Source organism: Bombina bombina, chromosome 8, assembly GCF_027579735.1.
Source record: "Bombina bombina isolate aBomBom1 chromosome 8, aBomBom1.pri, whole genome shotgun sequence".
Classification (NCBI taxonomy): Eukaryota; Metazoa; Chordata; class Amphibia; order Anura; family Bombinatoridae; genus Bombina; species Bombina bombina.
The window spans coordinates 120,000,944-120,025,092 of record NC_069506.1 but is presented as its reverse complement, the minus strand read 5'-3'; the positions used below and the strand labels follow the sequence as shown (position 1 = coordinate 120,025,092).

Sequence of the window (24,149 nt, the reverse complement as noted above, 5' to 3'; positions counted from 1 at the left end):
TAGCAGCCTGCAGTGTGTGTCAGTATACCCTAGAATGCTTGCTGCAGGCAGTCTATAGACTGTACTGATAGAGCTGTATATTATCAGCCTGCAGTGTGTGTCAGTATACCCTAGAATGCTTCCGGCAGTCCATATACTGTGCTTATACAGCTGTATATTGGCAGTCTGCAGAGTGTGTCAGTATACCCTAGAATGCTTGCTGCAGGCAGTCTATAGACTGTACTGATAGAGCTGTATATTATCAGCCTGCAGTGTGTGTCAGTATACCCTAGAATGCTTGCTGCAGGCAGTCTATAGACTTTAATGATAGAGCTGTATATTATCAGCCTGCAGTGTGTGTCAGTATACCCTAGAATGCTTGCTGCAGGCAGTCCATAGACTGTACTGATAGAGCTGTATATTATCAGCCTGCAGTGTGTGTCAGTATACCCTAGAATGCTTGCTGCAGGCAGTCTATAGACTGTACTGATAGAGCTGTATATTATCAGCCTGCAGTGTGTGTCAGTATACCCTAGAATGCTTGCTGCAGGTTGTCCATAGACTGTAATGATAGAGCTGTATATTATCAGCCTGAAGTGTGTCAGTATACCCTAGAAAGCTTGCTGCAGGCAGTCCATAGACTGTACTGATAGAGCTGTATATTATCAGCCTGAAGTGTGTCAGTATACCCTAGAAAGCTTGCTGCAGGCAGTCTATAGACTGTACTTTTAGAGCTGTATATTAGCAGCCTGCAGTGTGTGTCAGTATACCCTAGAGTGCTTGCTGCAGGCTGTCCATAGACTATACTGATAGAGCTGTATATTAGCAGTCTGCAGTGTGTGTCAGTATACCCTAGAATGCTTGCTGCAGGCAGTCTATAGACTGTACTTTTAGAGCTGTATATTAGCAGCCTGCAGTGTGTGTCAGTATACCCTAGAGTGCTTGCTGCAGGCAGTCTATAGACTATACTGATAAAGCTGTATATTATCAGCCTGCAGTGTGTGTCAGTATACCCTAGAATGCTTGCTGCAGGTTGTCCATAGACTGTACTGATAGAGCTGTATAGTATCAGCCTGCAGTGTGTGTCAGTATACCCTAGAATGCTTGCTGCAGGCAGTCTATAGACTTTAATGATAGAGCTGTATATTGGCAGTCTGCAGTGTGTGTCAGTATACCCTAGAATGCTTGCTGCAGGCAGTCTATAGACTTTAATGATAGAGCTGTATATTAGCAGTCTGCAGTGTGTGTCAGTATACCCTAGAGTGCTTGCTGCAGGCTGTCCATAGACTGTACTGATAGAGCTGTATATTAGCAGTCTGCAGTGTGTGTCAGTATACCCTAGAATGCTTGCTACAGGCAGTCCATAGACTGTACTGATAGAGCTGTATATTAGCAGCCTGCAGTGTGTGTCAGTATACGCTAGAGTGCTTGCTGTAGGCAGTCTATACACTGTACTTATAGAGCTGTATATTAGCAGCCAGCAGTGTGTGTCAGTATACCCTAGAGTGCTTGCTGCAGGCAGTCTATAGACTGTACTGATAGAGCTGTATATTAGCAGCCTGCAGTGTGTGTCAGTATACCCTAGAATGCTTGCTGCAGGCAGTCTATAGACTGTACTGATAGAGCTGTATATTATCAGTCTGCAGTGTGTGTCAGTATACCCTAGAATGCTTGCTGCAGGTTGTCCATAGACTGTAATGATAGAGCTGTATATTATCAGCCTGAAGTGTGTCAGTATACCCTAGAAAGCTTGCTGCAGGCAGTCCATAGACTGTACTGATAGAGCTGTATATTATCAGCCTGAAGTGTGTCAGTATACCCTAGAAAGCTTGCTGCAGGCAGTCTATAGACTGTACTTTTAGAGCTGTATATTAGCAGCCTGCAGTGTGTGTCAGTATACCCTAGAGTGCTTGCTGCAGGCTGTCCATAGACTATACTGATAGAGCTGTATATTAGCAGTCTGCAGTGTGTGTCAGTATACCCTAGAATGCTTGCTGCAGGCAGTCTATAGACTGTACTTTTAGAGCTGTATATTAGCAGCCTGCAGTGTGTGTCAGTATACCCTAGAGTGCTTGCTGCAGGCAGTCTATAGACTATACTGATAAAGCTGTATATTATCAGCCTGCAGTGTGTGTCAGTATACCCTAGAATGCTTGCTGCAGGTTGTCCATAGACTGTACTGATAGAGCTGTATAGTATCAGCCTGCAGTGTGTGTCAGTATACCCTAGAATGCTTGCTGCAGGCAGTCTATAGACTTTAATGATAGAGCTGTATATTGGCAGTCTGCAGTGTGGGTCAGTATACCCTAGAATGCTTGCTGCAGGCAGTCTATAGACTTTAATGATAGAGCTGTATATTAGCAGTCTGCAGTGTGTGTCAGTATACCCTAGAGTGCTTGCTGCAGGCTGTCCATAGACTGTACTGATAGAGCTGTATATTAGCAGTCTGCAGTGTGTGTCAGTATACCCTAGAATGCTTGCTACAGGCAGTCCATAGACTGTACTGATAGAGCTGTATATTAGCAGCCTGCAGTGTGTGTCAGTATACGCTAGAGTGCTTGCTGTAGGCAGTCTATACACTGTACTTATAGAGCTGTATATTAGCAGCCAGCAGTGTGTGTCAGTATACCCTAGAGTGCTTGCTGCAGGCAGTCTATAGACTGTACTGATAGAGCTGTATATTAGCAGCCTGCAGTGTGTGTCAGTATACCCTAGAATGCTTGCTGCAGGCAGTCTATAGACTGTACTGATAGAGCTGTATATTATCAGTCTGCAGTGTGTGTCAGTATACCCTAGAATGCTTGCTGCAGGCAGTCTATAGACTGTACTGATAGAGCTGTATATTATCAGTCTGCAGTGTGTGTCAGTATACCCTAGAATGCTTGCTGCAGGCAGTCTATAGACTGTGATTATACAGCTTTATATTAGCAGTCTGCAGTGTGTGTCAGTATACCCTAGAATGCTTGCTGCAGGTTGTCCATAGACTGTACTGATAGAGCTGTATATTAGCAGTCTGCAGTGTGTGTCAGTATACCCTAGAATGCTTGCTGCAGGCAGTCTATAGACTTTAATGATAGAGCTGTATAGTATCAGCCTGCAGTGTGTGTCAGTATACCCTAGAATGCTTGCTGCAGGCTGTCCATAGACTGTACTGATACAGCTGTATATTGGCAGCCTGCAGTGTGTGTCAGTATACCCTAGAATGCTTGCTGCAGGCAGTCTATAGACTGTACTGATAGAGCTGTATATTAGCAGCCTGCAGTGTGTGTCAGTATACCCTAGAATGCTTGCTGCAGGCAGTCTATAGACTGTACTGATAGAGCTGTATATTAGCAGCCTGCAGTGTGTGTCAGTATACCCTAGAATGCTTGCTGCAGGCTGTCCATAGACTGTACTGATAGAGCTGTATATTAGCAGTCTGCAGTGTGTGTCAGTATATCCTAGAATGCTTGCTGCAGGCAGTTAATAGACTGTGATTATACAGCTTTATATTAGCAGTCTGCAGTGTGTATCAGTTACCCTAGAATGCTTGCTGCAGGCAGTCCATAGACTGTGATTATACAGCTTTATATTAGCAGCAGGCAGTTAATAGACTGTGATTATACAGCTGTATATTAGCAGTCTGCAGTGTGTGTCAGTATACCCTAGAATGCTTGCCACAGGAGGTCCAGAGGCTGAGCTTATACATCTGTAAATTGACTGATGTTGGAGGAATTGTGTTTGTAACCTTTATTCATTTTATCAATAGACTAATAAAATAATATGATGCATATCTGCTCTATTAATATTGAAAAGTTTAATTTCTGATTAAAGACCAAAATCTTCACTGTTCGCAAGTGAATAATTCTCACCAAGTATCAATGAAGGGATGACACTGCAGATATGTCAAGGATTATTCATAAGGTTACAGTCTTGTCTAAGACTCACCAGAATTCTAATTCATTTTGTTTGTTCACATTTACAATGTAGCTTTTATATAGCTGTAATCAATGTACCCAGTAAACATGCTTCCAATACACTGTATTTCAGTTAAATGGATATAGCGAGACCAATTTCTTTCTAATTTACTTCTTTTATCAATTTTTCTTAATTCTCTTGGTATCTTTTGTTGAAAAGCAGGAACGTATGCTTAGGAACTGGCTCATTTCTGGAGCACTATATTGCAGCAGTTGTGCAAGACTGTTATCCATTTGCACTATTTCCTCCCATGTAGTGCTCCAGATGTCTACCTAGGTATTCATTTGGGAATGAAGCAAATTTGTTACTAGAAGTAAATTGGAAACATTTTTAAAATGGTATAATCTGAATCACAAGTGAAAAATCTTTGGTTTCATATCCCTTTAAAGAAAAAAACTATTGTCACACTATCCTAAAAGCTTAATTTCAGGTAGTAGTTTTAAGGTTTTAGAAATATTTAAATATATTTATTGTCAGTTCATATGACCATGTATTTGTATTTACTAGCACAACTAAATTTAATAACCTAAATTGGATATAAATGAAGAGATTCCAATATTAAGCTAAAATCTATAGGGGCATCCGTACGGAGCTTGATGCCCTGTGTTTCAGGCTTGCTGGAAACAGAAGTTAAAGTGAATGTAAATTTTGATGCTAAAGTGCCCGTTTTTTAAAAATTCAATTAAAAACAGGGGCACTTTAATTCATCAAAATTTACATTTCACTCCTGTTGTGAAAAAATACTTACCTTTTAATCTTGACAGCAGCTCCAGCTTCCTCCGGTCGTTGCAAGCCATTTCTGACGTCAGAAATGATGGATAGGTCATCCTCCAATCACAGTTCCCCCCCCCCCCCCCCCCGGGGGAATCAGTGTCTGATTCAACGGCGTGATTGGAGGAAGCCAGATTCCTCATTTTAGACCCAGGAAGAGGCTTTGCGACAGGTGGAGGAAGCTGGATCTGTTTTTAATCGAAGTTTTAAAAACTGGGCACTTTAGCATAAAAATTTACATTCACTTTAAGAAGCAGCAGTCTAAAAGACCGCTGCTCGATAACCTGTCCGCCTGCTCTGAGGCCACGGACAGAAATCAACCAGATCAAATACGATCGGGTTGATTGACACCCCCTGCTAGCGGCCAATTGGTCTCGAATCTGCAGGGGGCGGTATTGCACCAGCAGTTCACAAGAACTGCTGGTGCAATGATAAATGCCGACAGCGTATGCTGCTGGCATTTATCGATGTGTAGCGAGCATGATCCGCTATATTGGATCATGTCCGCCCGCACAATAGTAAATAGGCCCCATTGAGTCTTGAACTGTTTTTAATAGTATATTTAATTAGAAATCTAATATTAAATCAAAATACAAAAAAATACATTTACTATTTTGATTTTTGTATTACATTTTCCAAATAGTATTTATTTTATAGTGAAAAGACCTCAAAATCAGTTCCTATACACTTTCTTCTATTAAAGCATTCCCCATAGTTGACAGTAGAAAGTAAAATTAAATGATGTCAAATAATGTACCGTCATATAATAGTTTATTCAAGACTCCTGATTCATGCAAATCATAAATACATTTAATGTAATATTTAAAGGAATATATGAAACCTTAACAGATCTGTCTGCAGTGAAAAAAGTCTCCAAGAATTAATGCTGCAATTGATTAATCTTTATTGTGAAATAACATTCTTAACACGAATACCTGTAATATATATATATATATATATATATATATATATAGACACACATACATACACATATATATTGAGTTGACAAGTAACTTTTTCCCTCTGAACAAGTAGCATTTAACTCCTGACTAGTAAACCATAGTGATATTTTTTCACCCCTATATATATATTCAGCAACACAATTTTTAGTTTTGTTTATCCCGTTATATATAAATGAAAAAAACTTTTTTTTAATTAATTTTTATAATTTTCTTATACATTTAACGTGCTCCCTTAGTGTTAAACATATACATGAGTTTTTCATGCTATATGGCTCCTTAGTGTTCCTTATACCATTATCTTATCCACATCACAATTAGGTAGTTCCTTTTATACATTTTTTGCATAACCTATGTATATATATAATTCCTTTTCGCCATCATTATAAGTCGATAAGCAATGTTATGCAAAAAGGTTCTGATAAGCATGCACTTTGCAAACACAACAGAATGTTTTCTTTATTTGTATTCACTGTATAAATCACATCACTTGACATTTATGTGTCACAGAAAATAAGCTTGACAAGACCAACACCTGGTCAAATGTATTTTAACGCTCCTGATTGGCTAACACAATGTATATCACCTCACTAGTTGAACACACCTGTATGATCTCTGATGAAGCGCATTGCACATGCGCGAAACGCGTCAGATCTATGACACCTTACCTTGTATACCACTGAGTGTTCAATCACCTATGCCTGAATAAACCACTTGGTTGAAATCGATCCAGCAGTCTTCAATCCTTTGTTGTTCTTGTATATGTATATATATATATATATATATATATATATATATAAAAATAGATATACACATAAAATAAATTCTATTGCTAAGGTTTAGGTATGAAGACATTTAGTGGTTGTACCTTTGTTAAAGCTCCCGGGTGAAAGGTCCAACGCGTTTCACTATTATACTGAACTCGGACGTCGCCTCTTTCTGTGATCCTGTGAACTGTTCCAGTTTGACCTATGAACTACAAACATAAGACACCACTTTTTTTTTTTAATTGTTTATTTATAAAGCACTTCCAAATGTCTTAAATGACTAATCTAGTATTTAATATGGTGGATTTTCAAGGTCTTATTTTGCCATTATCTCCTTGAAGATAAAACATGCATGAGTAAAAATACTAATCCACCTAATAGTTGTTGATTTTCACATAGTTTATCATTTATTCACTATAGGCTTCAAAGTAAAAACAGCATTAAAAAAAACCCAGGAAGTTATTTTAAAACACTATTAGATGAAATCCACTTTTGCAAGATGGTAAGAGTAAATATCTTGCAACTTTGATGTGTAAATAATATACAGAAAACAAGTTGCTGTAAAGAAATGTAAATACCTCTGCCATTTTAGGATTCCACCCTCCATGTCCCTCTTGCATCTCCCGTAAAATGTCAACATCCAAAAGACATTTTACTTTATCACCGTGCTGAAATGGATGTCGCTCTGCGCTTTCTTTTCTTTGTATCTCAGCTGGTTTACCTAAAAAGTATAATTCATGTTATATCACTGAGAACGGAGCATAGTTCTCAACAAGATGAATTTAGCTGACAAACTAGGTTTTGATTAGGATCTGAATATAGCTTTAATCCCCACCAATCCCTGCATACCAAGCCTGGGCAAGTGCTCCTTATAATAGTGACCTCCAGCAGTTTCGGAAATGCATTTTAGATCCACTTTCCCTTTGTGTCCCACTCTGTAAACATTAGTGGTTCCATCAGCCCATGTTACACTAGCCACACTGCGTCCTGTCTCCACGTCCCATCCTCGGATATCAATAACTCGACCAACTTTGGCTTCCCCACCTGAAGGCAACAGGGAAACATGGTTATTCCTCTAAAAATTACAGTAAACACAAGACATTCACATAAAATTACATTTATGACAGGATATTCCTATAATTACCAAATCATATACATCACTGTTAAATCTGAGAAGACAAGATCCACCTGTTAATTGGAGAGGACTAATTTACTTATCACTCAAAGGGACAGTCTACTTGATATTTTCTATAATTTAAAAAGATAAATAACGGCTTTATTACCTATTTGCCAGCTCTGCATAACCAACACTGTTATCTTAATATACTTTATAACCTCTGCCTGTTTCTAAGCCCCTGCACACCGCCTCTTATCTCAGAGCATTTTATTAGATTTTCACAGCCAAACAAACAGTGCTAGATTATGTGTGTCATATAGATAACATTGTGCTCACTCCTGTGGAGTTATGCAGGAACCCGCACTAATTGGCTAAATGCACATTTTTAAACAGCACTGAGATAAAGGGACAGTCTGCAGAGGCTTAGATAATCACAGAGGTAAAACAATGTATATTAATATAACAGTGTTTGTTATGCAAAACTGGGGAATGGGTAATAAAGGGGGTTATCTATCTTTTTAAACAATAAACATTTTCAAGTAGACTGTGCAAGACAAACTAACGTGTGATAGTTTCACAATCACACATGCATTGGAAGAGTAAAGCAAATCATTTTTATTTCACTCCCACCATGAAAGCAGAAGCAATCTCTACATTAATATTTACTGATTTATTTCAAATTCTGTTTGTTCTAGTATACAAAATGTAATACAGAAATTACCATCCAGACGTGTTCTACATTTCTGCGGCCTGGACAAATCATGATGATCCCATATTTTTGATCATGGAATTCAAAAGTTATATTTTAACCCCTTAAGGACCGGGCATTTCAGACAAAAACTTCCCTAAAAGACCAGAGCATTTTTGCCATCACTACATTTAAACAGAAATAGAGCCTTTTGTATATTTACCTATCAAAACTATAATTTTTTTTTGGTAGACAACAACCCTAAGTATTGATCTAGAAAGTATTGATCTAGGCCCATTTGCGATCAAATAAAAAAAAAATGTTAACTTTTTCACAATTGTAGGTTTCTCACTGAAATTATTTACAAACAGCTTGTGCAATTATGGCACAACTGGTTGTAAATCCTTCTCTGGGATCCCCTTTGTTCAGAAATAGCAGAAATATATGCTTTGGCCATGCTTTTTGTTAATTAGAAGGCCGCTAAATGCCGCTGCGCACCACACTTGTATTATGCTCAGCAGTGAATGGGGTTAATTAGGTAGCTTGTGGGGTTAATTTTAGCTTTAGTGTAGAGATCAGCCTCCCACCTGACAAATCCCATCCCCTGATCTCTCCCTGACCCCCCTCAAACAGCTCTATTCCCTCCCCCACCTTACAATTGTCACCCCCATCTTTAGTACTGGCAATTTAAAAAAAAAATATTTGTTGCAGTGTAGGTTTCCCCCAACCCTCCAACCTCCCTGATCCCCCCATAAAAGCCCCTCCTTCCCATCAATGACGCAGTTTTTGGTGGTTTTTTTTAGTCCCTGTAGCATGGCGGAGCGGTCCCACCCACTAATGCCCTCCTCCAGCGATGGTTCACCCACCCGCCTCCCTCCTTACCCTCCCACCCACTAACGATCGGCACCACCACTGTCCGATGCAGAGAGGGCCAAAGAGTGTCCCTCTCTGCATCGGTAACTCTGCAAATCTATTTCTCCAGTGCCCCACTCGTGGAGCATGCAGAAATAGCACGATCTTGCTATTTTGAGCAAGATTGCGGCAGAAAGAAGCCCAGGACTGCAGCGATGTAGAGAACAAGGAATTCACTCCTGGGAGCTATCTGAACACATCTGTAAGCCGATGAAAATGGGCATAAAAGTTCAGCAACCGAGAGGCTGCAACCTTCCTGAAGCTCAGTACACATGTCCAGCAGCAGCGTTTGCTGTAGGAACTGCTTCTGGGGTCTGAGGTTTAAATACCCGGGGGGGGCTCTGATGTGAGCACAAGGCCGTCTGCGCAGCTAGCACACAGGGATCGGGCAGCTCTCCTGAGCTGGGAACATTGTGGGATCACTCTATCATGCCTGAGGTAAGGGATCTCTCGGAATCTTTACCGGACATATCTATGGATCCCATCACAGGGGTCGGAGTGGTGGCATCACGCAACCGAGCTCCTGCAGGCTACGATGTGGTTTCACAGACCACTGATGGCCTGGATGCAGACTTGTGGAAAGACAGCTTGTTTAAGTCCAAGGTTACAAGATACCTCTGTTTCACCAGGGTGTTTTCCCGGGAAAATAGCCATTTAGGTAACGTTCTTGTTGACATGAAACTGATCGATATTAAAGACACTTTGCCAGTCGGGTTTATTCCAATTCAAGAAACTGTGGACACACAGGAAGTTGCATTCAGAAAAAAGCGCTTGTGTATAAAGTTTATCCCTCGAGATTCAACCGAATCGGCCATTTGTGACATCCGTGTGTTGAGTCGTTCGAAACAGGCCCCACCTCAGTACACATTCATAGGAGAATTGAACAGCATGGGCATCTGGTACAGAATGGGAAGAGTCCCTCGGGCCCCGGAGTCTCCAGAGCTCTCCTCTCCATCCTCTCCGTCTGCTGTGGTCACCTCGGCATCTGTTCCTAACCTTCCAAGACATATCTCGCTGACACTACCTGCCACGTTCCGTGGGAGAAATAATACGAGACCTGACTTCGAGAACAACACTCCAACTTGTACGCCATTTCAGCAATGGACGGTGTACCTTTCATGATATCAGAAAAGTTTGCATGCGCTTCTGAAGCGATGCAGCAGGTTGATCTCTTGGGAATCACAATAAAGTCACTGGCAGAAATAGAGAAGGAGTATGATTACAGCTTCAGAACAGAGCGCTGCAGCACGTTTGCCTCCCAGCCCTGCCCGCTGCCAGCAGATGCCCCCGCCGTGATAGAAGAGAATGCAAGTTTTGGAATCGCCATAAAATACTACTGAGCAGAACCCATTGCTGCTGTCGTGACCTTTAACCCTAATTCCTACCAGGGCAGTCGGAAAATAAGCAATTTTTCTAACACTGTTTTTTTTTGTATTTTGTAAATATAAATCCTTAAAAAATAGTTTGAGATGGATTAATATCTGTGAGCCTTTTTGGGCTCCAATGCCTCAGTGTTAACTAGTACTAAATATGACTGCGCACTTCATGTCTGTAGAAGGAGATGCCAGGGAGAGGAAAGGGAGAGGAAAGGGGTCATGAGTTTTCCTTGCTAAAAGATAAAAACGGAAGAGACATTTACAACGTATGAGAATGGTTGCTTAAAGTTACTCTGATTTCCAGGTAAATTGACAAAAGGTTTTGTTTAATTACAGATTCTGCAAACAATGAGTTTGGTTAATATAAATGTTTACACGTTTTGGATCTTGTATTCATAAACAACACAAGATCATTTCTGCATTAAATACATCTGTCAGATATATAATATGGGTGTAGTGGTTCATCCCCAGTATTCCTGATGGTATCTATAGATGCTTTCCCTCTATCTAACTCTGTATAATCATCCTTTTTACGCCTTCTATTTCTACGTCATGTCTCTGTTACATACACATGTAAATAATTCTCCAAAAGACACCTTGTAATTTATCCTTTTGCTGCATATAACCCTCCCTATGGCTCCTCCTATTGCTCTATATAACCCTCCCTACAACTCCTATTGCTCCATAAACCCCTCCCTATAACTCCTCCTATTGCACCATATAATCATTCCTAGAACTCCTCCTATTGCACCATATAATCATTCCTATAACTCCTCCTATTGCACCATATAACCCTCCCTATAACTCCTATTGCACCATATAACCCTCCCTATAAATCCTCCTATTGCACCATATAATCATTCCTATAACTCCTCCTATTGCACCATATAACCCTCCCTATAATTACTACTATTGCACCATATAACCCTTCCTATAACTCCTCCTATTGCATCATATAACCCTCCCTATAACTTCTCCTATTGCACCATATAACCCTCCCTATAACTCCTCCTATTGCACCATATAACCCTCCCTATAACTCATCCTATTGCACCATATAATCATTCCTATAACTCCTCCTATTGCTTCATATAACCCTCCCTATAATTACTCCTATTGCACCATATAACCCCCCTATAACTCATATTGCCTTATAACTCCTCCTATTGCACCATATAACCCTCCCTGTAACTCCTCCTATTGCTCCATATAACCCTCCCTATAACTCCTCCTATTGCTCCATATAACCCTCCCTATAATTCCTCCTACTGCACCATATAACCCTCCCTATAATTCCTCCTATTGCTCCATATAACCCTCCCTATAACTCCTCCTATTGCACCATATAACCCTTCCTATAACTTCTCCTATTGTTAAATATAACCCTCCCTATAACTCATCCTATTGCACCATATAACCCCCCCTATAATTCCTCCTATTGTGCCATATAACCCTCCCTATAACTCCTCCTATTGCACCATATAACCCTTCCTATAACTTCTCCTATTGTTAAATATAACCCTCCCTATAACTCCTCCTATTGCTCCATATAACCCTCCCTATAATTCCTCCTATTGCACCATATAAACCTCCCTATAATTCCTCCTATTGCACCATATAACCCTCCCTATAATTCCTCCTATTGCACCATATAACTGCTTCCTATAATTCCTCCTATTGCTCCATATAACCCTCCCTATAATTCCTCCTATTGCTCCATATAACCCTCCCTATAATTCCTCCTATTGCTCCATATAACCCTCCCTATAACTCCTCCTATTGCACCATATAACCCTCCCTATAACTTCTCCTATTGTTAAATATAACCCTCCCTATAACTCCTCCTATTGCTCCATATAACCCTTCCTATAACTTCTCCTATTGTGCCATATAACCCTCCCTATAACTTCTCCTATTGCACCATATAATCATTCCTATAATTCCTCCTATTGCTCCATATAACCCTTCCTATAACTCCTCCTATTGTTAAATATAACCCTCCCTATAATTCCTCCTATTGTGCCATATAACCCTCCCTATAATTCCTCCTATTGCTCCATATAACCCTTCCTATAACTCCTCCTATTGTTAAATATAACCCTCCCTATAACTTCTCCTATTGTTAAATATAACCCTCCCTATAACTCCTCCTATTGTTAAATATAACCCTCCCTATAACTTCTCCTATTGTTAAATATAACCCTCCCTATAACTTCTCCTTTTGCTGCATATAACCCTCCCTATAATTCCTCCTATTGCTCCATATAACCCTCCCTATAACTCCTCCTATTGTGCCATATAACCCTCCCTATAATTCCTCCTATTGTGCCATATAACCCTCCCTATAACTTCTCCTATTGTGCCATATAACCCTCCCTATAACTCCTTCAATTGCACCATATAACCCTTCCTATAACTCCTCCTATTGGACCATATAATCCTCCTTATAACTCTACCTATTGCTCCATATAACCCTCCCTATAACTCCTCCTATTGCACCATATAACCCTTCCTATAACTTCTCATATTGTTAAATATAACCCTCCCTATAATTCCTCCTATTGTGCCATATAACCCTCCCTATAATTCCTCCTATTGTGCCATATAACCCTCCCTATAATTTCTCCTAATGTGCCATATAACCCTCCCTATAACTCCTCCTATTGCGCCATATAACCCTTCCTATAACTTCTCCTATTGTTAAATATAACCCTCCCTATAATTCTCCTATTGTGCCATATAACCCTCCCTATAACTCCTCCTATTGTGCCATATAACCCTCCCTATAACTCCTCCTATTGTGCCATATAACCCTCCCTATAATTCCTCCTATTGCACCATATAACCCTCCCTATAATTCCTCCTATTGCTCCATATAACCCTCCCTATAATTCCTCCTATTGTGCCATATAACCCTCCCTATAATTCCTCCTATTGTGCCATATAACCCTCCCTATAATTCCTCCTATTGTGCCATATAACCCTCCCTATAATTCCTCCTATTGTGCCATATAACCCTCCCTATAATTCCTCCTATTGTGCCATATAACCCTCCCTATAACTCCTCCTATTGCACCATATAACCCTTCCTATAACTTCTACTATTGCACCATATAACCCTCCCTATAATTCCTCCTATTGTGCCATATAACCCTCCCTATAATTCCTCCTATTGTGCCATATAACCCTCCCTATAATTCCTCCTATTGCACCATATAACCCTCCCTATAATTCCTCCTATTGTGCCATATAACCCTCCCTATAACTCCTCCTATTGCACCATATAACCCTTCCTATAACTTCTCCTATTGTTAAATATAACCCTCCCTATAATTCCTCCTATTGTGCCATATAGCCCTCCCTATAACTCCTCCTATTGCACCATATAACCCTTCCTATAACTCTTCCTATTGCACCATATAACCCTTCCTATAACTCCTCCTATTGCACCATATAACCCTTCCTATAACTCCTCCTATTGGACCATATAATCCTCCTTATAACTCTACTTATTGCACCATGTAACCCTCCCTATCACTCCAACTATTGTACCATATTAGCCACCCTATACCTCCTCCTATTGCACCATATAAGAAGTAGTAAAATATGATAGCAATAGACAATTATCCAGTGAGACCATTTACAGTCCTGGTTAGTTGAGTGCCATAATGTGACTGTATAGAGAGAGAAGGGCTTATATGAAGAAGATGAGTTATACAGAGCAGTAGGGAGGTTTTTAGAATATATTTTAAAGTATTAGTATAGTTTAATGGAGGCTATTATATGGAGATAAAGTACAATACAGAGGTACAATATGAGTTATAGGGTATAGTTATTTAGAGCAAATAGGAGGTCGTGGGAAGAAAATGTGTGGTTATAGGGACGGGTGATATTGAGCATTAAGTGCTATAGGGTAACAAATTTATAGATAATGAGTTATAGGCAAGTGTTATAAAGGATGAATATTATGGAGTGCTAAAAGGAAAAGCAGATGGAGTTATATGGGCACTGGGTGATATTGTTGGGAGACGTTGTATTGTGCAGTGGGAGGAGTTATAGAGAGTGCCTAATTGCAAGCCAAGAGGCTTTCTAGGGAAAACTATATGATGCAGTAGAGACGATTGCTGGAAAATTATTTCAAGCAGTAATTATTACAGGGATACATTTACAAAGTGAAATACATTTTAGGGACTATTATAGGTCAGTAGGGGTTGTTTATTGATAACCATATTTTATCAATATAAATTGCCTCCTTTAATCAATTATTCTGATTAACTGCATTCTATTAATTGCGCATTTAATTAGAGAATTTTCCAAGCTGGGTAATTTGCCAAAAAATGAAACATCTACCGTTTTGTCATTTTTCACTCAATCAGTCGCTGCCTGACTAATGAATCTCATGTTAGCTGCTCTGCAGGTCTATGCATTATATGTTTGATTGTGTTGGAATTGTGCATTTGTTTCTAAATATATTTATTTTACATACGGCCCCTGTATTTTAAATAGGGGATTTGTTTTTTTCTTGTGAAGTAACTAGTGTGTATTCTTAATATAATTTGTTAAAATAAAAGTTTTGTCTTTAACATTTAAAAAAAAAAAAAAAGTTCAGCAACCAATCAGCAGTAAGCTCCAAGCTCCTGAGCCTATATAGATATGCTTTTCAGCAAAGGATACCAAGAGAATGAAGCAAATTAGAAAATAGAAGTAAAATGGAAAAAAAAAAATTGTATGCTCTATCTGAATCATGAAAACAGAATTTATATCTTACCTGATAAATTCCTTTCTCCTACGGTGTGTCCGGTCCACGGCTTCATCCTTACTTGTGGGAATATTCTCTTCCCTAACAGGAAATGGCAAAGAGGCACACAGCAAAAGCTGTCCATATAGCCCCTCCTCTGGCTCCGCCCCCCAGTCATTCGACTGACAGTTAGGAGAAAAAGGAGAAACCATAGGGTGCCGTGGTGACTGTAGTGTATTAGAAATAAAAAAATTTAAGCCTGACAAAAAAGCCAGGGCGGGCCGTGGACCGGACACACCGTAGGAGAAAGGAATTTATCAGGTAAGATATAAATTCTGTTTTCTCCTACATAGGTGTGTCCGGTCCACGGCTTCATCCTTACTTGTGGGAACCTATACCAAAGATTTAGGACACGGATGAAGGGAGGGAACAAGTCAGGCAACCTAAACAGAAGGCACCACGGCTTGCAAAACCTTTCTCCCAAAAACAGCCTCCGAAGAAGCAAAAGTATAGAATTTGTAAAATTTTGTAAAAGTGTGCAGTGAAGACCAAGTCGCTGCCTTACAGATCTGATCAACAGAAGCCTCGTTCTTGAAGGCCCATGTGGAAGCCACAGCCCTAGTAGAGTGAGCTGTAATTCGTTCAGGAGGCTGCCGTCCGGCAGTCTCATAAGCCAATCGGATGATGCTTTTCAGCCAAAAGGAAAGAGAGGTAGCAGTAGCTTTCTGCCCTCTCCTCTTACCAGAATAAACGACAAACAAGGATGAAGTCTGTCTGAAATCCTTAGTCGCCTCTAAGTAGAATTTTAAAGCACGGACCACATCTAGGTTGTGTAACAAACGTTCCTTCTTTGAAACTGGATTTGGACACAGGGAAGGAACAACTATTTCCTGGTTAATATTCCTGTTGGAAACTACTTTTGGAAGAAAACCAGGCTTGGTACGTAAAACTACCTTATCTGTATGAAACACCATATAGGGAGAAGTACACTGCAAAGCAGACAATTCAGAAACTCTTCTAGCAGAAGAAATAGCAACTAAAAACAGAACTTTCCAAGATAGTAACTTAATATCTATGGAATGTAAAGGTTCAAACGGAACCCCTTGAAGAACTAAAAGAACTAAGTTTAGACTCCATGGAGGAGTCATAGGTCTATAGACAGGCTTGATTCTAACTAACGCCTGTACAAACACCTGTACATCTGGCACAGCTGCCAGTCGTTTGTGCAACAAAACAGACAGAGCAGATATCTGTCCTTTTAAAGAGCTAGCTGACAAACCTTTATCCAAACCCTCTTGGAGAAAGGAAAGTATTCTCGGAATTTTGATTTTACTCCAAGAAAATCCTTTGGAATCGCACCAATGGATATATTTTTGCCATATCTTATGGTAAATTTTCCTAGTCACCGGTTTTCTGGCTTGAACCAGAGTATCTATAACCGAATCTGAAAACCCACGCTTAGATAAAATCAAGCGTTCAATTTCCAAGCAGTCAGTTGCAGAGAGACTAAATTTGGATGTCTGAATGGACCTTGTACTAGAAGATCCTGCCTCAAAGGTAGCTTCCATGGTGGAACCGCTGACATATTCACCAGGTCTGCATACCAAGTCCTGCGTGGCCATGCAGGAGCTATTAGAATCACTGAGGCCTTCTCCTGTTTGATCCTGGCTACAAGCCTGGGAAGGAGAGGAAACGGTGGAAACACATAAGCCAGATTGAACGACCAGGGCGCCACTAATGCATCCACCAGTGCCGCCTTGGGATCTCTGGACCTGGACCCGTAGCGAGGAACCTTGGAGTTCTGACGAGACGCCATCAGATCCATATCCGGAATGCCCCATAGTTGGGTTAACTGGGCAAAGACCTCCGGGTGAAGTTCCCACTCCCCCGGATGGAAAGTCTGACGACTCAGATAATCTGCTTCCCAGTTGTCTACTCCTGGGATGTGAATTGCAGATAGATGGCAGGAGTGATCCTCCGCCCATTTGATGATCTTGGAGACCTCTCTCATCGCTAAGGAACTCTTTGTTCCCCCCTGATGATTGATGTACGCTACAGTCGTCATGTTGTCCGACTGAAATCGTATGAACCTGGCCTTCGCTAGTTGAGGCCAAGCCAGGAGCACATTGAATATCGCTCTCAGTTCCAAAATGTTTATCGGGAGAAGAGACTCTTCCCGAGACCATAGACCCTGAGCTTTCAGAGAGTCCCAGACCGCGCCCCAGCCCAAGAGGCTGGCGTCGGTCGTAACAATGACCCACTCCGGTCTGCGGAAACTCATTCCCTGGGACAGGTGATCCTGAGTCAACCACCAGAGGAGCGAATCCCTGGTTACCTGGTCTGCTTGAATTTGGGGAGACAAGTCCGCATAATCCCCATTCCACTGTTTGAGCATGCACAGCTGCAAAGGTCTTAAATGAATTCGAGCAAAAGGAACCACGTCCATTGCTGCAACCATTAGTCCTATTACTTCCATGCACTAAGCTATGGAGGGCTGAGGAATAGAATGAAGAACTCGACAAGCGTTTAGCAGCTTTAACTTTCTGACCTCTGTCAGGAAAATCTTCATTTCCACAGAATCTATTATTGTTCCCAGAAAGGGAACCCTTGTGGATGGGGACAGGGAACTTTTTTCTATGTTCACCTTCCACCCGTGAGATCTTAGAAAGGCTAAAACAATGTCTGTATGAGCCCTTGCTTTGGAAAGGCCCCTCGGCCTTAGGACCGCTAGAAGGGACCCTAGCACCTTTGTGAAAATTCTGGGAGCGGTGGCTAAACCCGAAAGGAAGAGCCACGAACTGGTAATGTTTGTCCAGAAAGGCGAACCTCAGGAACTGATGATGAGTTTTGTGGATAGGGATATGCAGATACGCATCCTTTAAGTCCACGGTAGTCAAATATTGACCCTCCTGGATTGTTGGCAAAATCGTCCGAATGGTTTCCATTTTGAAAGATGGAACTCTGAGGAATTTGTTTAATATCTTTAAATCCAGAATTGGCCTGAAAGTTCCCTCTTTTTTTGGGGGACTACAAACAGGTTCGAGTAAAAACCTAGACCTTGTTCCACTGTTGGAACTGGGTTTATCACTCCCATCTTTAATAGGTCTCCTACGCAATGTAAGAATGCCTGTTTCTTTATCTGGTCTGAAGATAAGCGAGACATGTGGAACCTTCCCCTTGGCGGAAGTTCCTTGAACTCTAGAAGATATCCCTGGGAGACTATTTCTAGTGCCCAGGGGTCCGGAACATCTCTCGCCCAAGCCTGAGCAAAGAGAGATAATCTGCCCCCTACTAGATCCGGTCCCGGATCGGGGGCTACTCCTTCATGCTGTCTTGGTAGCAGCAGCAGGCTTCTTGGCCTGTTTACCCTTGTTCCAGCCTTGCACAGGTTTCCATGCAGGTTTGGGCTGGGTAGCGTTACCCTCTTGTCTAGAGGCTGCAGAGTTAGAAGCCGGTCCGTTCCTGAAATTGCGAAAGGAACGAAAATTAGACTTGTTCTTAGCCTTGAAAGGCCTTGAAAGGCCTATCCTGTGGGAGGGCATGGCCCTTTCCCCCAGTGATGTCTGAAATAATCTCCTTCAATTCCGGCCCAAAAAGGGTCTTACCTTTGAAAGGAATATTAAGTAATTTAGTCTTGGACAACACATCTGCCGACCAAGATTTAAGCCAAAGCGCCCTGCGCGCCACTATAGCAAAACCTGAGTTTTTCGCTGCTAATTTCGTTATTTGAAAAGCGGCATCCAATTTAAAGGAATTAGCTAACTTAAGTGCGTGAATTCTGTCCATGACTTCATCATCTGAAGTCTCCTTCTGGAGCGAGCTTTCTAATTCCTCGAACCAAAAAGACGCCGCTGAGGTGACAGTAATAATGCACGCAACTGGTTGAAGAAGGAAACCTTGCTGAACAAAAATCTTTTTAAGCAATCCTTCCAATTTTTTATCCATAGGATCTTTGAAAGCACAGCTGTCCTCTATAGGAATAGTTGTGCGCTTAGCTAACGTTGAAACTGCCCCCTCTACCTTAGGGACCGTCTGCCAAGCGTCCCTTCTGGGGTCTACAATGGGGAACATTTTCTTAAATATAGGGGGTGGGACAAAAGGTATACCCGGCTTCTCCCACTCCTTATTCACTATGTCAGCTACCCTCTTGGGTATTGGAAAGGCATCATCGTGCACTGGGATCTCTAAGAATTTGTCCAATTTGCACAACTTCTCTGGGATTACCAAAGAATCACAATCATCAAGAGTAGCTAGTACCTCCTTAAGCAGGGCGCGGAGATGTTCTAGCTTAAATTTAAATGCTACAATATCAGGTTCTGCCTGTTGAGAAATTTTTCCTGAGTCAGAAATTTCTCCCTCAGACAGCCCCTCCCTCACTGCCAATTCCGATTGATGTGAGGGTAAAACAGATAAGGTATCGTCAGCGTCTACTTGTTCATCTTTTTCTGTATTTAAAACTGAACAATCACGCTTTCTCTGAAATGCTGGCAGTTTGGATAAAACATAATTTATGCTTACCTGATAAATTTATTTCTCTTGTAGTGTGTTCAGTCCACGGGTCATCCATTACTTATGGGATATATTCTCCTTCCCAACAGGAAGTTGCAAGAGGATCACCCAAGCAGAGCTGCTATATAGCTCCTCCCCTCACATGTCATATCCAGTCATTCGACCGAAACAAGACGAGAAAGGAGAAACTATAAGGTGCAGTGGTGACTGGAGTTATAATTTTAAAATTTAGAACCTGCCTTAAAAAGACAGGGCGGGCCGTGGACTGAACACACTACAAGAGAAATAAATTTATCAGGCAAGCATAAATTATGTTTTCTCTTGTTAAGTGTGTTCAGTCCACGGGTCATCCATTACTTATGGGATACCAATACCAAAGCTAAGTACACGGATGATGGGAGGGACAAGGCAGGAACATTAAACAGAAGGAACCACTGCCTGTAGAACCTTTCTCCCAAAACCAGCCTCCGAAGAAGGGAAAGTGTCAAATTTGTAAAATTTGGAAAAAGTATGAAGTGAAGACCAAGTTGCAGCCTTGCAAATCTGTTCAACAGAGGCCTCATTCTTAAAGGCCCAGGTGGAAGCCACAGCTCTAGTGGAATGAGCTGTAATTCTTTCAGGAGGCTGCTGTCCAGCAGTCTCATAGGCTAAACGTATTATGCTACGAAGCCAAAAAGAGAGAGAGGTAGCCGAAGCCCTTTGACCTCTCCTCTGTCCAGAGTAAACGACAAACAGAGAAGAAGTTTGTCTAAAATCTTTAGTTGCCTGTAAGTAGAACTTCAGAGCACGGACCACGTCTAGATTATGCAAAAGACGTTCCTTCTTTGAAGAAGGATTAGGACATAATGAAGGAACAACAATCTCTTGATTGATATTCCTGTTAGAAACAACCTTAGGTAAAAACCCAGGTTTAGTACGCAGTACTACCTTGTCTGAATGAAAGATCAGATAAGGAGAATCACAATGTAAGGCAGATAACTCAGAGACTCTTCGAGCCGAGGAAATAGCCATCAAAAACAAAACTTTCCAAGATAAAAGCTTAATATCAATGGAATGAAGGGGTTCAAACGGAACACCCTGAAGAACTTTAAGAACCAAGTTTAAGCTCCACGGAGGAGCAACAGCTTTAAACACAGGCTTAATTCTAGCCAAAGTCTGACAAAAAGCCTGGACGTCTGGATTCTCTGCCAGACATTTGTGTAAAAGAATAGACAGAGCGGAAATCTGTCCCTTTAGCGAACTAGCGGATAAACCCTTTTCTAAACCCTCTAGTAGAAAAGCCAATATCCTAGGAATCCTAACCTTACTCCATGAGTAACTCTTGGATTCGCACCAATATAAATATTTACGCCATATCTTATGGTAAATTTTTCTGGTCACAGGTTTCCGAGCCTGTATTAATGTATCAATAACCGAATCCAAAAACCCACGCTTTGATAGAATCAAGCGTTCAATTTCCAGGCAGTCAGCCTCAGAGAAATTAGGTTTGGATGGTTGAAAGGACCCTGAATCAGAAGGTCCTGCCTCAGAGGTAGAGACCGTGGTGGACAGGACGACATGTCCACTAGGTCTGCATACCAGGTCCTGCGTGGCCACGCAGGCGCTATCAGAATTACCGATGCCCTCTCCTGTTTGATCCTGGCAATCAGTCGAGGTAGCAACGGAAATGGTGGAAACACATAAGCTATGTTGAAAACCCAAGGGGCTGCTAATGCATCTACTAGCACCGCTCCCGGGTCCCTGGACCTGGATCCGTAACAAGGAAGCTTCGCGTTCTGGCGAGATGCCATGAGATCCAGATCCGGTTTGCCCCAACGACGAATCAGTTGAGCAAATACCTCCGGGTGAAGTTCCCACTCTCCCGGATGAAAAGTCTGGCGACTTAGGAAATCCGCCTCCCAGTCCTCCACGCCGGGGATGTAAATCACTGACAGGTGGCAAGAGTGAGACTCTGCCCAGCGAATTATCTTCGAGACTTCCAACATCGCTAGGGAACTCCTGGTTCCCCCTTGATGATTGATGAAGCCACAGTCGTGATATTGTCCGACTGAAATCTGATGAACCTCAGTTTTGCTAACTGAGGCCAAGCTAGAAGAGCATTGAATATTGCTCTTAATTCTAGAATGTTTATTGTTGAGTCCACGATCCCTGAGCCTTCAGGGAATTCCAGACTGCTCCCCAGCCTAGAAGGCTGGCATCCGTTGTTACAATCGTCCAATCTGGTCTGCGAAAGGACATTCCTTTGGACAGATGAACCGGTGACAACCACCTGAGAAGAGAATCTCTGGTCTCCTGGTCCAGATTTAGCAAAGGGGACAGATCTGAGTAATCCCCGTTCCATTGACTGAGCATGCATAGTTGCAGCGGTCTGAGATGCAGGCGCGCAAATGGCACTATGTCCATTGCCGCGACCATTAAGCCGATTACCTCCATGCACTGAGCTACTGATGGGCTTGGAATGGAATGAAGGACACGGCAAGCATTGAGAATCTTTGATAACCTTGACTCCGTCAGGTAAATCTTCATCTCTACAGAATCTATAAGAGTCCCTAGAAAAGGAACCCTTGTGAGTGGTAACAGAGAACTCTTTTCCCCGTTCACTTTCCACCCATGCGACCTCAGAAATGCTAGAACTATCTCTGTATGAGACTTTGCATTCTGAAAACTTGACGCTTGTATCAGAATGTCGTCTAGGTACGGAGCCACCGCTATGCCTCGTGGTCTTAGTACCGCCAGAAGTGAGCCCAGAACCTTCGTAAAAATTCTCGGGGCCGTGGCTAACCCGAAGGGAAGAGCCACAAACTGGTAATGCCTGTCTAGAAAGGCAAACCTTAGGTACCGATAATGATCTTTGTGAATCGGTATGTGAAGGTAAGCATCCTTTAAGTCCACTGTGGTCATATATTGACCCTCTTGGATCATGGGTAGAATGGTTCGAATGGTTTCCATCTTTAACGATGGTACCCTTAGGAATTTGTTTAAGATCTTTAAGTCCAAGACTGGTCTGAAGGTTCCCTCTTTTTTGGGAACCACAAATAGATTTGAGTAAAATCCTTGTCCCTGTTCCGATCGCGGAACTGAGTGGATCACTCCCATGATTAAGAGGTCTTGTACACATTGTAGAAATGCCTCTCTCTTTACTAGGTTTGTTGATAACCTCGATAGATGGAACCTCCCTTGTGGAGGAGAGGTTTTGAAATCCAGAAGGTATCCCTGAGATATAATCTTCAACGTCCAGGGATCCTGCACATCTCTTGCCCAAGCCTGGGCGAAGAGAGAAAGTCTGCTCCCCACTAAATCCGTCTCCGGATAGGGGGCCCTGTCTTCATGCTGTCTTAGGGGCGGGAGTAGGCTTTCTGGCCTGCTTGCCCTTGTTCCATGACTGGTTGCCTTTCCAACCCTGTCTGTAACGAGCAGTAGTTCCTTCCTGTTTTGGAGCGGAGGAAGTTGATGCTGCTCCTGCCTTGAAGTTACGAAAGGCACGAAAATTAGACTGTTTGGCCTTTGGTTTGGCCCTGTCCTGAGGAAGGGCGTGGCCCTTACCTCCCGTAATGTCAGCAATAATTTCCTTCAAGCCGGGCCCGAATAAGGTCTGCCCTTTGAAAGGAATGTTAAGTAGCTTAGATTTGGAAGTTACATCCGCTGACCAGGATTTAAGCCAGAGCGCTCTGCGCGCCTGTATGGCAAATCCGGAATTTTTAGCCGTAAGTTTGGTTAGATGTACTACGGCATCTGAAACAAACGCATTAGCTTGCTTAAGGGTTCTAACTTTGCTCAAAGCCTCATCCAATGGCGCTGTGCGAATCGCCTCTTCCAGAGACTCAAACCAGAATGCCGCTGCAGCCGTGACAGGCGCAATGCATGCAAGAGGCTGCAATAAGATAACCCTCTAATTTTTTATCCATTGGATCTGAGAAAGCACAGCTATCCTCCACCGGGATAGTGGTACGTTTGGCTAAAGTAGAAACTGCTCCCTCCACCTTAGGGACCGTCTGTCATAAGTCTCGTGTGGTGGCGTCTATAGGAAACATTTTTCTAAATATCAGGGGAGGGGAAAAAGGCACACCGGGTCTATCCCACTCCTTACTAATAATTTCTGTAAGTCTTTTTGGTATAGGAAAGACGTCAGTACACACCGGTACCGCATAGTATCTATCCAACCTACACATTTTCTCTGGAATTGCCACCGTGTCGCAATCATTCAGAGCCGCTAATGCCTCCCCTAGTAACACACGGAGGTTCTCAAGCTTAAATTTAAAATTTGAAATTTCTGAATCCGGTCTCCCCGGATCAGAACCGTCACCGACAGAATGAAGCTCACCGTCCTCATGTTCTGCAAATTGTGACGCAGTTTCAGACATGGCTCTCGTGTCATC

General features: G+C 41.9%; 2 protein-coding genes across 7 annotated transcripts in view; one reads left to right on the top strand and one right to left on the bottom strand.

The window, feature by feature from the left end:
• The window catches only part of MIB2 (MIB E3 ubiquitin protein ligase 2), a 451,988-nt gene that overhangs the window by 125,445 nt on the left and 302,394 nt on the right, over window positions 1-24,149 (bottom strand). For all 6 annotated transcript variants that reach the window (XM_053690538.1, XM_053690540.1, XM_053690543.1 and 3 more), the window contains 3 exons: window positions 7,283-7,477; window positions 7,012-7,154; window positions 6,535-6,642 (listed from right to left, as the gene is read on the bottom strand). In XM_053690538.1, coding sequence (XP_053546513.1) covers window positions 6,535-6,642; window positions 7,012-7,154; window positions 7,283-7,477 — 446 coding nt within the window. The remainder of the gene's footprint in view (window positions 1-6,534; window positions 6,643-7,011; window positions 7,155-7,282; window positions 7,478-24,149) is intronic.
• Window positions 9,580-10,718, top strand: LOC128638534 (multivesicular body subunit 12B-like). Its single transcript, XM_053690544.1, is given in 3 exon segments — window positions 9,580-10,219; window positions 10,222-10,387; window positions 10,389-10,718. Coding segments are annotated over 3 exon segments (864 nt in total). The 3' UTR covers window positions 10,447-10,718.